This window comes from Lithobates pipiens, unplaced genomic scaffold (genome assembly GCF_037356315.1).
Source record: "Lithobates pipiens isolate NorthernLeopardFrog02 unplaced genomic scaffold, aLitPip1_a1.2 Scaffold_8, whole genome shotgun sequence".
NCBI lineage: Eukaryota > Metazoa > Chordata > Amphibia > Anura > Ranidae > Lithobates > Lithobates pipiens.
Window position 1 is genome coordinate 5,953,886 of NW_027507903.1, and position 16,446 is coordinate 5,970,331.

A 16,446-nucleotide genomic window follows, 5' to 3' on the forward strand; every position below is an offset into this window, starting at 1 on the left:
TAAAACCCTCTAAAGTCGCACCTAAATGTTATACATGCGACAGTTGTCCATTATCATTGGTCAAAGCCAATGTTGCATCCAAGTCGCACCCATCCCATGTTGCATTCAAATTCGCACAAGGGTGGACGGGGCCTAAAAGATGTGGGGAGGGTGTTCGGTGTGCATAGGAGAGCCCCCCTGTAGTGATTGGGTTGCCCTGTGCGTGTTGCGGGGGAAAAAAAAACGCATTTGTACGTTCATGCGATGGGAAATAGTTTTTTCGGAGCGTGCACAAAAAAAAACAAACACACGAAGGTTGCAGATTACATCTTCTGCGGCGCGGATAATACGGTATTGATGACGCTGTGTTTGTATGTATGAGAATAGAGGAATGGCGGTTGGGCGGGTCGCTCAGCCCGAAGCCTATAAATACTTTATGAGAACGAAGTCTTATGTGACGGGCGCTTTATGACGGTAATAAGACCCTGCAGGTGGCGGAATCTGAACCAGAGTCTCCATGACAATCGAATAATCATGGCAGGACGTTCCCCGTCTTCCTGGATGGACTTTGGCATCGGACACGAAGCAGGAAGCAGCAGCGGCACATCTCCGAGGTGACATGGTGAGTCCTTCCATCCACCACAGAAATACACCCGATTTTCCCCGATTTCAACAAAACGAATTGTCCTGTGTGTTGTGTACATTGTACTAACATCCGTATTGTGATCCCTGCAGACCAAGTTCCTGTCTCAGGATGACATTCAAAGTAAGAAATGTACATGATTGGAGTGTGTGTGCTGTGTATTGATCATAGATAGACATCCACTAAATCAATAACTGGGCGTATGTTATATATTGATTAACCCCTTCATGACCACATTAAAAACGAATCTGAATGCCTGGATTGAGTTTTGCAACTTTGACGTGTGTTGGTACAACGCTACATATCATCGCACAGCTACTTTGTATATTAGAAATAAATAGCGAGGCCTCAAATCAAGTCATTTAACCACTTGGCGTCACGCGCTATAGCCAAATGGCGGGCACGGTGCGGACCTGAATTTCCGGGAGCCCGTCATGTCATGGCACACTGTGATCACCGAGTCCCCGAGACCCGGGTGATCACAGATCCAAGTAAGGGGCCGATCCTGGTCCCTTACCACGTGATAAGCTGGCAGTCAATGACAGCTGATCACATGATGTAAAGAAAAGCTCGGTAATTATTTTTTTTTCTCCTCACGCTGACAGCACGAGGAGAGAAAAAAGTCGATCACCGGCTTATGTGCCAGGGACATCGGTCCCGAAGAGGCAACTATGCCTCATCTGTGCCCACCAGTACCCCCCGCCAGTGCCCACCAGTGCCACCTATCAATGCCCACCAGTGCCACCTATCAATGTCCATGAGTGGCACCTATCAATGCCCATGAGTGCCACCTATCAATGCCCACCAGTGCCACCTATCAATGCCCATGAATGCCACCTATCAATGCCCACCAGTACCACCTATCAATGCCCATGAATGCCACCTATCAATGCCCACCAGTGCCACCTATCAATGCCCATTAATGCCACCTATCAATGCCCACCAGTGCCACCTATCAATGCCCACCAGTGCCACCTATCAATGCCACTGAGTGCCACCTATCAATGCCCACCAGTGCCACCTATCAATGCCACTGAGTGCCACTTATCAATGCCCATGAGTGCCACTTATCAATGCCCATGAGTGCCACCTATCAATACCCACAAGTGCCACCTATCAATGCCCATGAGTGCCACCTATCAATGCCCATGAGTGCCACCTATCAATGCCCACAAGTGCCACCTATCAATGCCCACAAGTGCCACCTATCAATGGCCATGAATGCCACCTATCAATACCCACCAGTGCCACCTATCAATGCCCACGAGTGCCACCTATCAATACCCACCAGTGCCACCTATCAATGCCCACGAGTGCCACCTATCAATCCCCACAAGTGCCATCTATCAATGCCCACCAGTGGTGCCAATCAGTGCCACTTCGCAGTGCTGCCTATCAGAGTAACCAACCAGTGCCGATCAGTGCCCATTATTGCCACCCATCAGTGCCCATCCATGCCACTTCATCAGCGCACATCAATGAAGGAGAAAAACGACCTGTCTGCAAAATGTTATAACAAAATATCATTTTTTTTTTTTTTTTTTAATCGGTCTTTTTAAAAAAAAATTTTGACAAAAAATAAAAACCGTAGAGGTGATCAAATACCGCCAAAAGAAAGCTCTATTTGTGGGGAAAAAATGATAAAAATTGTAATTTGAGTACAGTGATGTATGACCGCGCAATTGTCATTCAAAGTACGACAGCGCTGAAAGCTGAAAATTGGTCTGGGCAGGAGGGGGGTAGAAGTGCCCGGTCAGCAAGAGGTTAAGAAAGAAGGGGGTACCACCATCCTGTTATGACAATGAACTGAAACCGGAGACCTCCCCCCTCCCCCCCCCCAATGGTCACCAGAGAACAAAAGAGGAAATGGACCCGCTACCCAAACACTGAATAAATCATTTAAAAAAAAAAAAAAAGTATATTTTTATTAATACATTATTTAAAAATAGTAGTGTCCAGATACAAAAAGGTTAATATTTTATTAATATATAAATTGATATTTTAATTTTTGTGTCCGGACACTACTTATAAATAATGTATTAATAAAAATATACTTTTTTCAATTGTTTATTCAGTGTTTGGGTAGCGAGATCGTCCGTTTCCTCTTTTGCTCTCTGGTGACCATTGGGGGAGGTCTCCAGTTTCAGTACTTTGTATGTTAGATGGATTATATCGTTTTTTTTTTTTGTTTTTGTTTTTATTAAAGAAGAATTGGGCTTAATTTTGGTGGTAAATTATATTTCCGGAATTTATTTTAATATCAAAGGAAAACTGGCTCAAACTAGTGAAATTTTTATTTATTTTTTTTTTTAAATGTAACGTTAGATTTCTTGCTATTACCATGGCATACCACCAAAGAACAACCCAAAATAAATTCACCTGCTCCTGACGATCGCAGCGATACCATATACACTATATTGTCAAAAGTATTGGGACGCCTGCCTTTACACACTCATGAACTTTAATGGCATCCCTGTCTTAGTCCGTAGGGTTCAATATTGAGTTGGCTCCGCCCTTTGCAGCTATAACACCTTCACCTCTTCTGGGAAGGCCGTCCACAAGGTTTAGGAGATGTGTCTATGGGGATGTTTCACCATTCTTCCAGAAGCGCATTTGTGAGGTCAGACACTGATGTTGGATGAGAAGGCCTGGCTCACAGTCTCCGCTCTAATTCACCCCAAAGGTGTTCTAACAGGTTGACGTCAGGACTCTGTACAGGACATCTGTAAAGTTCCCCCACCCCAAACCTACTCATCTGTATCTTTACGGACCTTTCTTTGTGCACTGGTGGGCAGTCATGTTGGAATAGGAAGGAGACATCCTCAAACTGTTCCCACAAAGTTAAGAGCCTGAAATTGTCCAAAATGTCTTGGTATGCTGACGCCTTAAGAGGTCCCTTCACTGGAACTAAGGGGCCAAGCCCAACCCCTGAAAAACAACTCCCACACCATAATCCCCCCTCCACCAAATGATTTGGACCAGTGCACAAAGCAAGGTCCCTAAAAGACATGGATGAGAGAGTTTGGGGTGGAGGAACTTGACTGGCCTGCACAGAGTCCTGACCTCAACCTGATAGAACACCTTTGGCATGAATTAGATCAGGTTGAGGTCAGGACTCTGTACAGGCCAGTCAAGTTCCTCCACCCCAAACTCGCTCATCCATGTCTTTTAGGGACCTTGCTTTGTGCAGTGGTCCAAATCATTTGGTGGAGGGGGGATTATGATGTGTGGGGGTGTTTTTCAGGGGTTGGGCTTGGCCCCTTAGTTCCAGTGAAGGGACCTCTTAAGGCGTCAGTACACCAAGACATTTTGGACAATTTCAGGCTCTCAACTTTGTGGGAACAGTTTGAGGATGTCTCCTTCCTATTCCAACATGACTGCCCACCAGTGCACAAAGAAAGGTCCGTAAAGATACAGATGAGCAGGTTTGGGGTGGGGGAACTTTACTGTCCTGTACAGAGTCCTGACGTCAACCTGTTAGAACACCTTTGGGGTGAATTAGAGCGGAGACTGCAAGCCAGGCCTTCTCTTCCAACATCAGTGCCTGACCTCACAAATGCGCTTCTGGAAGAATGGTCAAACATTCCCATAGATACACTCCTTTCCAGAAGAGTTGAAGGTGTTGTAGCTGCAAAGGGTGGGCTAACTCAATATTGAACCCTACGGACTAAGATTGGGATGACATGAATGTTCATGTGCGTGTAAAGGCAGGCGTCCCAATACTTCTGGTAATATAGTGTATCATGAGGTGTAGATGGAGTCATTTTTAGAAGGGGATCCCTGAGACCGTAAAAAGTTATTTCAAGGGTTCCTATGTGTTGAAAAGTCTCAGAAAGGTGGATTTAGAGTTCAAATACACGAATTACTAGAACCACTAACATTTATTTCCTGTATTTCCCAAACACAGAATTCAAAGAATGTTTTTCCCTGTACGATAAGAAGGGAAGAGGCAAGATTCTCACAGGAGACCTGATGACTGTCATGCGCTGTCTGGGAACATGTCCCACCCCCAGTGAAATCAGTCGCCATCTGCAGATTCAAAAAATCGGTATGTACCAGTGAGAAAGCAAACCCTATTCTTTAATAAATACAGAGTCCTTATTACCCCATCGAAGGAGGTGAGATAAAAAATATCGGATGGAACTGACCTGCTGACTTGGGACACATGGACACGGCATTTGCACAGGGGTCAAGTCCGGGGGAAAAAAGTGTGGGAACTCAAGATTCCCCTCACTGTGCCCATCAATGCAGCCTCACTGTGCCCATCAATGCAACCTACTTGTGCTCATCGTTGTAGACTCACTGTGCCCATCAAATGCAGCCTCACTGTGCCCATTATTGCAGGCTCACTGTGACCATTAAATACAGCCTCACCGTGCCCCTCATTGCAGCCTCACTGTGCCATCAAATGCAGACTCACCTGTGCCCATCATTGCAGACACTCTTTGCCCATCATTGCAGCATCATTGTGCCCATCAAATGCAGCCTCACTGTGCCCATTACTGCAGCCTCACTGTGACCATCAAATGCAGCCTCAATGCGGCCATCAAAAACTGGCTTACTGTGCCCATCATTGCAGACTCACTGTGCCCATCAAATGCAGCCTCACTGTGCCCATCAATGCAACCTACCTGTGCTCATCGTTGTAGACTCACTGTGCCCATCAAATGCAGCCTCACTGTGCCCATTATTGCAGGCTCACTGTGACCATTAAATACAGCCTCACCGTGCCCCTCATTGCAGCCTCGCTGTGCCATCAAATGCAGACTCACCTGTGCCCATCATTGCAGACACTCTTTGCCCATCATTGCAGCATCATTGTGCCCATCAAATGCAGCCTCACTGTGCCCATTACTGCAGCCTCACTGTGACCATCAAATGCAGCCTCAATGCGGCCATCAAAAACTGGCTTACTGTGCCCATCATTGCAGACTCACTGTGCCCATCAAATGCAGCCTCACTGTGCCCATCAAATGCAGCCTCATTGTGCCCATCATTGTAGGCTCATTGTGCCCATCAAATGCAGCCTCACTGTGCCCATCAAATGTAGGCTCACTGTGCCCATCAGTGCAACCTATCTGTGCCCATCATTGCAGCCTCACTGTGACCATCAAATTCAGCCTCACCACGCCCATCAAAAACCGGCTTACTGTGCCCATCATTGCAGACTGACTGTACCCATCAAATGCAGCCTCACTGTGTCCATCATTGCAGCCTCACTGTGTCCATCATTGCAGCCTCACTGTGCCCATCAAATGCAGACTCACCTGTGCCCATCATTGCAAACTCACCTGTGCCTGGATTATACACAGCACAGATCTCCTGCTATGTCACAAAGCATGGGTCTGCAATGTTTGGCGGCTGGCCGCTGTAACAGAGTCCCGCCTCCTATAATGGCGGCGGCTCCTGTGATCGACGGAACACTGATCCAATGCCAGGAAATTGAATCGGTGTGATGTCTATCACAGGAGCCGGTCTAGGAGGCGGGACTTTGTTACAATGGCTGGCCGCGGAAACATTGCAGTATGTGAGGTACACAAAAGGTGGAGGAGGGAGGGAGGGGAGGACTCTGCACCTGAGCCTTCCAGGATTGGCCCTGGGAGCCGCTGCAGCCACAGCACAAAGCAGCCGCATGGACTTGGAAGCAGGTAAATGTTCTCAGATGAAAATGGCTTGCTTTTGAGTTACTTTGGCTTTCACAGTGACTTGTATGGGGAAGAGAGACAGTTGAGATGCAAATGCAGGGCATAAGTCCTGCAGGAACATATGGGAACGGCGTTCCTGTACATTTTCCACAGCAGGAGGGCTGGACAGGCTTACCGGGATACCGGGAAATTTCCCGATAGGCCCATCATTTCCTGGCAGACCCATCGTTGAGTCTGCAATGATGGGTATCCCGGTAAGCCAGTCCGGCCCTGCTGCTAACGGGATCGGCGTTCCTGCTGTGGAAAAAGTACAGGAACGCCGTTCCCATGGGTTCCTACAGGACTCAAGCTCAGCATTTGCATCTCAATTGTTTTTCTTCCCCATACAAGTCACTGTGAAAGCCAAAGTAACTCTAAAGCAAGCCATTTTTATCTGAGAACATTTACCTGCTTCCAAGTCCAGTGCCCAGAGAAGGGTTGGGTTTTTATTGTTGTCTGTGTCCGTGGTAGGAAGTACGGCGCAACAAACCCGGCATGTTTGGGTGCCTGGGAGTCCATTGCCATCTACCGTTGCTTTTGGATCTCCAAAGATGTGGCTCTCTTTACCATCAAGTAAAACGACCAGGAAATCTAGAGATAAGCTGACCACGCATTATGGTTATTTTGGTGTCATTTCCTTGTTTTCTACAGCCAAAGATGAGGAGGTGGATTTCTCCACATTTTTGACCATCATGTACCGCCAACAAATGCAGGAAGACCCAGAAAATGAGATCATGGTAGCCATGTTAATGACTGACCGGCAAAAGAATGGATTAATTCCATTGGCTGAGCTCAAGGCCAAGCTTACCCAGATGGGTGAGAAGTTAACCCCTGAGGAAGGTGAGTTGTATTAAACTTTTTTTATTTATTTATTTTTAATTTTTTTTACCCCAGTAGCCTTGTTTTTGGTGTTTATCAAAGGGTGCAAAAAAAAAAAAAATTGGATTTTTCTATTTACAATAAAATGCTTTTTTCAGAGGCTATTAAACAACACAACTTTATTACTCAAACACAGCCAAGGGTTATACTGCCACCTATTGGAGAAAAGGACGCTAGGCTTATAGAAACTGAAGGCCAGCCCCACAGGAGCTATAATCCCCACCCCCCACACCAATCTCACACCAGTTCTGTTGTAACAACCAGTCCAAAGAGGAAAGGAAACTGTGCAGTGCAACCCGGAAAGTATTCTCAGTGCTTCACTTTTTTCCAGCTATGTTACGGCCTTATTCCAAAATGCATTAAATTTATTATTTTCCTCAAAATTCTACAAATAGTCCCCCATAATGACAACATGAAATAAGTTTGTTTGAAATCTCTGCAAATGTATTAAAAATAAAAAAAGGAAGAAAATCCCATGTACACAAGTATCACGGCCTTTGCTCAATACTTTGGTGAAGCACCTTTGGCACCAATTATAGCCTCCAGTCTTGGTGAGTATGAGGCTACAAGCTCGGCACACCTATTTTTTTGGGCAGTTTCTCCCATTCTTCTTTGCAGGACCTCGCAAGCTCCATCAGGTTGGATGGGGAGTGTCGGTGAACAGCCATTTTCAGATCCCTCCGGAGATGTTCAATCGGGTTCAAGTCTGGGCTCTGGCTGGACCACTCAAGGACATTCACAGAGTCGTCCCGTAGCCACTCCTTTGTTATCTTGGCTGGGTGCTGAGGGTCATTGTCCTGTTGGAAGATGAACCTTCTCCCCAGTCTGAAGTCCAGAGCGTTCTGGAGCAGGTTTTCATCAAGGATGTGTCTGTACATTGCTGCATTCACCTTTCACTCGATCCTGACTAGTCTCCCAGTTCTAAATGTTAAACACTAGTGTAGAGCTAAGAAAGAAAGGTGACCTTATATACAACCCATCGATCTTCTCACAGTATTATATAAATGTCAAAACAAGATTACATAACATTCATGTGAAAAAATAATACTCATCAAAATACACCATGTGTGCACAAGTGTATAAAAAATATATATATATAAAATATAAAGTGATGCAAAAAAAAAAAGTCCAAAAAAGAGGTACAAAGTCTCTTATAAATAATGATCCAATCCACAACATGTGAAGTAGAAATCACCGTCCACCTTCTCTGTATAAAAGAGGCATGCAAACACCACGTGATGTTCCCATCACCAATCACGATGTAGGCTTACCAGATATACTGGATCCAAACGAATATACATTCGAAGGATCTCAAAGGCTTATGCACTTTTATGCAGATTTTTCGAAGATAGACTCTCCAGTGAACTTTCAAATAAAACTATTCCATTCGAGTACTGGGCAATGAAATATCTCCAGCAATGTAATCCAGCTCACATTGTCGAACACATGCAAAAGGAAATGGGAGCCAAAATAGCGTAATTCCGTTTTAAAAGAAAATTTAATAAAAATAAGGGTAATGAACTCACATGTATACAATGAATCAAGCGCTTTTTTCAATAAAAACACGGCTGCAGTAGAGTTCCGACGTGTTTCGTCTTCAAAGACGTCATCTGCTGAAAAACCTTCCCACAGCATGATGCTGCCACCACCATGCTTTACTGTAGGGATGGTATTGGCCAGGTGATGAGCGGGGCCTGGTTTCTTCCAGACATGATGCTTGCCATTCAGGCCAAATGGTTCAATCTTTGTTTCATCAGACCATTTTCTTATAGCCTGAGAGTCCTTTAGGTGCCTTTTTTGGCAAACTCCAGGCCGGCTGTCATGTGCCTTTTTTTATGAGAAGTGGCTTCCGTCTGGCCATTCTACCATACAGGCCTGATTGGTGGAGAGCTGCAGAGATGGTCGTTCTTCTGGAAGGTTCTCCTCTCTCCACAGAGAAACACTGGAGCTCTGTCAGAGTGACCTTCGGGTTCTTGGTCACCTCCCTGACTAAGGCCCTTCTCCCCCGATCACTCAGTTTGGCCGGACGGCCCGCTCTAGGAAGAGTCCTGGTGATTCCAAACTTCTTCCATTTACAGATGATGGAGGCCACTGTGCTCATTGGGATCTTCAATGCTGAAGAAATGTTTCTGCACCCTTCCCCCGATCTGTGCCTCCATACAATCCTGTCTCGGAGGTCTGCAGACAATTCCTTGGACTTCATGGCTTGGTTTGTGCTCTGACATGCACTGTTACCTGTGGGACCTTCTAAGTGTGTGCTTTTCCAAATCATGTCCAATCAACTAAATGTACCACAGGTGACTCCAACCAAGTTGTAGAAACATCTGAAGGATGATCAGTGGAAACAGGAGACACCTGAGATCAATAATGAGCATCATGGCAAAGGCTGTGATACTTCTGTATTTGGGATATATATATATATATATAATTAATATATATAATATATATATTTTTTTTTTTACTACAGTTGCAAAGATTTCAAACAAACTCATTTCACTGTGTCATTATGGGGTATTGTTTGTAGAATTTTAGGGAAAAATTATTTTAATCCATTTTGGACTAAGGCTGTAACATGTGGAAAAAGTAAAGCGATGTGAATACTTTCCTTATTCACTGTATCTGCATGCAGCTGTGTATCCCAGCAGCGGGAATCAGTATATTTTTACTGTTGTGGCAGTAAAAGGGTTAAAACAATAAAATGCATCTAAACCCAAGAACAAATTGTAATGAATTTAAGCTTGCTAGTCCATCGATGTGATGGCTGCATTCGTTTTTTGTTCTTCAGGCTTTTTCTTTCAGAAGCGGGACCAGCTTCTGATCATGTGACCACTGTGACAGCGGTGACATGATCGCCAATCCTTCCCGCCCCCCAGGCATGAACTATTTAAACACTAGAGCGCACAGGAAGGGGTTAAAAAAGTGTTGTTTTTTTTTGTTTTTGTTTTTTTAGATAAACTATAGTAAAATGAAGTTCCAGAAGCCCCGGTGCTCATGTGCATGGGCTCATGGACACGGATGGATCTCACGTGTTGATGGAGATATTAACAGGTTTATCTTTTTGCAGTTAACGATCTTTTCCGAGATGTTGAGGTGACCCCCAATGGGATGGTGAAATATGAGGCCTTCGTCCGGAAGATCACACTCCCGATGCCTGACTATTAAATCGCTGAGCGTTTTAGTTCATGTTTTTTTTCCACATTACGAAGTTCTCAACCACACAGTGCATGACAGTCATTGATAATCAGCATCTCTTATTAGCAGGGCTTTTTTCCCCCTCTTTCTCCACCCCCTACCAACCTCCGAGCACCTCCCCTTGGTTCCACCCCCTACCCAGCTCTGAGCACCTTCCTTTGGCTCCATCCCGTACCCACCTCTGAGCACCTTCCCTTGGTTCCACCCCCTACCCACCTCCGAGGACCTTCCTTTGGTTTCACCCCCTACCCACCTCTGAGCACCTTCCCTTGGTTCCACCCCCTTCCCACCTGCGGGCACCTTCCCTTGGTTCCATCCCTGAGCACCTTCCCTTGGTTCCACTCCCTACCCACCTCTGAGCACCTTCCCCTGGTTCCATTCCCAAGCACCTACCCTTAGTTCCACCCCTACCCACCTCCAAGCACCTTCCTTTGGTTCCACCCCTACCCACCTCCAAGCACCTTCCTTTGGTTCCACCCCCTACCCACCTCCGAGCACCTTCCCTTGGTTCCACCCCCTACCCACCTGCAGGCACCTTCCCTTGGTTACATCCCTGAGCACCTTCCCTTGGTTCCACTCCCTACCCACCTCTGAGCACCTTCCCTTGGCTCCATCCCCAAGCACCTACCCTTGGTTCCACCCCCTACCCACCTCCAAGCACCTTCCCTTGGTTCCACCTCTGAGCACCTTCCCTTGGTTCCACCCCCTACCCACCTCCGAGCACCTTCCTTTGGTTCCACCCCTACCCACCTCCGAGTACCTTCCCTTGATTCCACCCCTACCCACCTCCAAGCACCTTCCCTTGGTTCCACCTCTGGGCACCTTCCCTTGGTTCCACCCCCTACCCACCTCCGAGCACCTTCCTTTGGTTCCACCCCTACCCACCTCCGAGTACCTTCCCTTGATTCCACCCCTACCCACCTCCAAGCACCTTCCCTTGGTTCCACCTCCAAGCACCTTCCCTTAGTTCCACCCCTACCCACCTCCAAGCACCTTCCTTTGGTTCCACCCCTACCCACTTCCAAGCACCTTCCTTTGGTCCCACCCCCTATCCACCTCCGAGCACTGTCCCTTTGCTCCACCCCTACCCACCGGCGAGCACCTTTCCTTGGTTCCATCCCTGAGCACCTTCCCTTGGTTCCACTCCCTACCCACCTCTGAGCACCTTCCCCTGGTTCCATTCCCAAGCACCTACCCTTAGTTCCACCCCTACCCACCTCCAAGCACCTTCCTTTGGTTCCACCCCTACCCACCTCCAAGCACCTTCCTTTGGTTCCACCCCCTACCCACCTCCGAGCACCTTCCCTTGGTTCCACCCCCTACCCACCTGCAGGCACCTTCCCTTGGTTACATCCCTGAGCACCTTCCCTTGGTTCCACTCCCTACCCACCTCTGAGCACCTTCCCTTGGCTCCATCCCCAAGCACCTACCCTTGGTTCCACCCCCTACCCACCTCCAAGCACCTTCCCTTGGTTCCACCTCTGAGCACCTTCCCTTGGTTCCACCCCCTACCCACCTCCGAGCACCTTCCTTTGGTTCCACCCCTACCCACCTCCGAGTACCTTCCCTTGATTCCACCCCTACCCACCTCCAAGCACCTTCCCTTGGTTCCACCTCTGGGCACCTTCCCTTGGTTCCACCCCTACCCACCTCCCAAGCATTTCCCTTGGTCCCACCTCCAAGCACCTTCCCTTAGTTCCACCCCTACCCACCTCCAAGCACCTTCCTTTGGTTCCACCCCTACCCACCTCCAAGCACCTTCCTTTGGTCCCACCCCCTATCCACCTCCGAGCACTGTCCCTTTGCTCCACCCCTACCCACCGGCGAGCACCTTTCCTTGATTCCACCCCCTACCCACCTCCAAGCACCTTCCTTTGGTTCCACCCCTACCCATCCCCGAGCACCTTCCCTTGATTCCACCCCCTACCCACCTCCGAGCACCTTCCCTTGGTTCCACCCGCTACCTCCTAGTACTGCTCCTATTAGAGAAAACAAAACCAATCATTTTGTGGTGCTCAATAATTTGTATGGAATTTCTTAATGATAACAAGAAAAGCAGTAAAATAGATTCCCTGCAGCCAACACCAATAGATCCAGCCCAGCAACAATAGACCCCTCCCTCAACAGTAGATCCCTCCCCGCGACAACTGACCTTCAGCAACAAGAGACCGCTCCCTCAATGGTAGATCCCTCCAAGCAACAATAGATCTCCAGAAATAATAGACCCCACCCCAACAGTAGATCCCTCCAAGCAACAATAGACCTCCAAAAATAATAGACCCCACCCCAACAGTAGATCCCTCCAAGCAACCATAGATCTCCAGCAACAATAGAGTCTATTGTTGCTGGGAGGGATCTACTGTTGCGTTCCTGCTGTAAAAAAAAAAATCCCTGCTTATTAGTATGCCTACAGTGAGGTGTTGTAAGCTAATACCGGTTTGCTATAAATTTCTGCATATATATATGTAATACGGTAATAATTAAAGACTAAAATATCAAAACCCTCATTGTCATTTTTCATTAGAAAGTGACCAGGAAAGTTTTTATTATAAAGAAAAGTTTTGGTTCCGGTTCCAATATTCGTATCATGAGAATTTGTCCTCACTGAGGTCAATTTATTCAGATTTTAACTTTTTCTGATAAAAATCTGATTATAATTTCAAATACACTTTGATTGTCAAGGAGTTTCCGCCTTCCGAAGTCCCGTAGAGGAAATTGTTCTATTGTATATCGTGGGCAGCAACTCCTTTCTCATAGATCTATGCAGGGCTGTCTTTAATATTGATTGGACCCTGGGCAAAACTTTTCTTGCCCCCCCATGCAGTTTTGCTCTCCACCTGCTCTGAGACATACAATAAATAGCAGCTAGACTCAAAATCAGATCAGGCAGCCATTGCAGTTGGTTGCCAGAGGTTACACTGTATCATTACTGCTCACTAACTGGTTGCTAGAGGCTACAGCACACATTACAGCTCACGGAATAGCTGCGAGAGGTTACAGCACATGATTTCTGCTTGTTGATTGGTTGCTAGAGATTACTGTGGATATGTCCTCAGGGGGACATGATATGCATATGAATGCCATCAGCTGCCCCTATTTACATATGAATGCCGGCAATTTACATGTAAATACAGGGTCTGCAGGTGAGTCATCTTTACACAACAATAGAACAGAGCTGGGAAGCATTAGTAGCAGCACTTCATGCTGAGATATTGGGACACAGCACAGGACTAAAACCTCAAGGGAAATTAAACCAGGATAGTTGGCAAGTATGAGGCAGCTGCTTTGGGCCCCACAACCATGATAGGGCCCAGGGCAGCTGCCCCTTTTGCCCTGCCTTAAAAACGGCCCTGGATCTATGGCACAACTAGAATCTATATCAAATTACTAAAAGAGTTCTTCATTCAATAATCTGAATTCTACTGAATTCACTTCAATTATCCAATCATGATTAAAAAAAAGAAATAAATTCCTGTTTATTTCTTTCATCTGCACATAATTGGGCATTGAAAGTGAGCCCAGCGAATGTTCTCCACTCCATTAGTAAATCAGCCCAATTGTGTACAACCCTGCAACAAAAAAAAAATGGTTGTTTTACCGTTCTGCGACTATTAGTGTATTTGACAAATTTATGACTTTAAGAAGTATAATAAATAAAAAAAGAAGAAGGTTGAAATTCTTATTCGCTTAAAAAAAAAAAAAGTACAATAAAATCGTTTGAACTCCTTCTGCATTCATTGGAGGACATGCTGGCTGGGTATCCCGACACCTGGAGGAGCGATGGCAACCAATCCATCTCAACTTTACTCCAAGAGAAGGAGTTAGTGTTGGCGGTAATTAAATCGGTCAGAGACACACTATATTACCAATTGGGACGCCTGCCTTTACACGCACATGAACTTTAATGGCATCCCAGTCTTAGTCCATAGGGTTCAATATTGAGTTGGCCCCGCCCTTTGCAGCTATAACAGCTTCAACTCTTCTGGGAAGGCCGTCCACAAGGTTTAGGAGATGTGTCTATGGGAATGTTTCATCACCATTCTTCCAGAAGCGCATTTGTGAGGTCAGGCACTGATGTTGGATGAGAAAGGCCTGGCTCGCAGTCTCCACTCTAATTCATGCCAAAAGTGTTCTATCAGGTTGAGGTCAGGACTCTGTGTAGGCCAGTCAAGTTCCTCCACCTCAAACTCCCTCATCCATGTGTAGCGCCGGCTCCTGACGAGCATGCGCTATATGTTTTTGAAAATTAATATTCCTGAAACCACAGTTGGGTTTTGGGGCTAATTTTGCTAAATTATGGTTTCAGTACCGGTCTGGCTGGATTGCACTGAGTTCTCCTTCGCCACAGGTGTCGCTGTCACCGCCGGCAAGTGGTAGAACGAAGTTTAGCTGGGTGTATTGAGTGCCACGTTTTCTCGGATACCAGCCCAGCGGGAGTGTTCTCCTGCTGTGCACTCTGGGAGGTGGTATTTAAGGTACTGACATCACGTGCTTCGGGGTACCGGTCCAGAAGAGATTTTCTGTCTGTTGGTCCTGGTAATCCTGACCAGCCCCCATGGCCCTCCTGGCCTGGGGTGCGGATCCATGCAATTCCAAGTCTCGGGGCTGGATAGCCCGAGGCAAAGTAACTGCAGGGACAGGCCGGAATGGATATCGAGGCATGAGGGTTCAAAGGTGGTCCGGACCCGTCTCATCTAAGGAGAGGACCAGCAACTGGAGAAACCTCAGGGGAGGACTCTTCAGGAGAAGGCCATGCACAAGGCTGGTTTCTCTGAAGGAGCCTGGAGGCTCAGTTGAAGGACATTTCATGGATCTACACTCATACGGTATCGCCGGACCGGCTGAGAGATACTGGTACCGTATGATAGTTCTCTAAATTTGTCTATGTCCCTCGGTTACGCTCAAGTCTGTGGCAGAGACTTTTCTCAAGTATTTCACATTCAAGTCTGTGGCAGAGACTTTACTTTACTTAACAACCCACCGGCTGCTAGGCCTAGTGAGAGGAGGTCTATCCGGAGGTTGTGAAAATCCAGCTGTGAAACAGTTATTCTCTGGATTCCTTCTATAAAGACTTTCCATTTTTGACAGTCCAAAAGTACCTGAACTTCCTCCTAACCCTCTACCCTAAACTGAGAGATCTTGTTTCTAGTGATGGACGAACTTCCGACGGGACGTTTCGCGAACGCGAAACGCGAACGGACACAAACGTTCGCGAAAACGACCGTTCGCCGCGGGCTCCATTGACTTCAATGGGAGGCGAATTTCGCAAACCTTTAGGTCGAATTTGCGGCCACGGGGTAATTATTAGGGGGTAGCACGTAGTCCCACCACCTGGACAATAGCATAATACATGTATGAGGTGAATTTGGGATCGATAACTACAAGCATTTTTTTTTTATTTGGGAAATTGTTCTGACAATTCAGGACTATGGAGCTAATGAAGGCAATGGAGGAGAGGGAAGGTCAGGGACCAGGGTAGGCAAACAAGAGGGTGCAGGAGATACAGAGCACTGACAGCAGCACCGTAATACAGAGCACTGACATCAGCACCGTGACATACAGCGCTGACAGCAGCTCCGTGACATACAGCGCTGACAGCAGCTCCGTGACATACAGCGCTGACAGCAGCTCCGTGACATACAGCGCTGACAGCAGCTCCGTGACATACAGCGCTGACAGCAGCACCGTGACATACAGCGCTGACAGCAGCTCCGTGACATACAGCGCTGACAGCAGCTCCGTGACATACAGCGCTGACAGCAGCTCCGTGACATACAGCACTGACAGCAGCTCCGTGACATACAGCGCTGACAGCAGCTCCGTGACATACAGCGCTGACAGCAGCACCGTGACATACAGCGCTGACAGCAGCTCCGTGACATACAGCGCTGACAGCAGCTCCGTGACATACAGCGCTGACAGCAGCTCCGTGACATACAGCGCTGACAGCAGCACCGTAAGCAGCCCCAGGAGGAAGTCAGCACAGCACAGGGATGGTGTGATCCCCTCATAATAAGAACCCCCAGGAGGAAGTCAGCACAGCACAGGGATGGTGGGAGCCCCTCATAA

At 47.2% G+C, this 16,446-nt stretch overlaps 1 protein-coding gene across 2 annotated transcripts; it reads left to right on the forward strand.

The window, feature by feature from the left end:
• Positions 1-455: 455 nt before the first annotated feature.
• CALML4 (calmodulin like 4) lies at positions 456-10,734 on the forward strand. 2 transcript variants are annotated; one of them, XM_077473058.1, is made up of 5 exons: positions 514-601; positions 715-745; positions 4,530-4,670; positions 6,958-7,146; positions 10,250-10,733. In XM_077473058.1, exons 1-5 carry the CDS (start codon positions 599-601, stop codon positions 10,345-10,347), a joined length of 462 nt encoding a protein of 153 aa, XP_077329184.1. In that variant the 5' UTR covers positions 514-598; the 3' UTR covers positions 10,348-10,733. The 2 variants fall into 2 exon arrangements, with proteins under 2 accessions (XP_077329185.1, XP_077329184.1); XM_077473059.1 differs by lacking the exon at positions 715-745 and having other exon boundaries at positions 456-601; positions 10,250-10,734.
• The last annotated feature ends 5,712 nt before the right edge of the window (positions 10,735-16,446 follow it).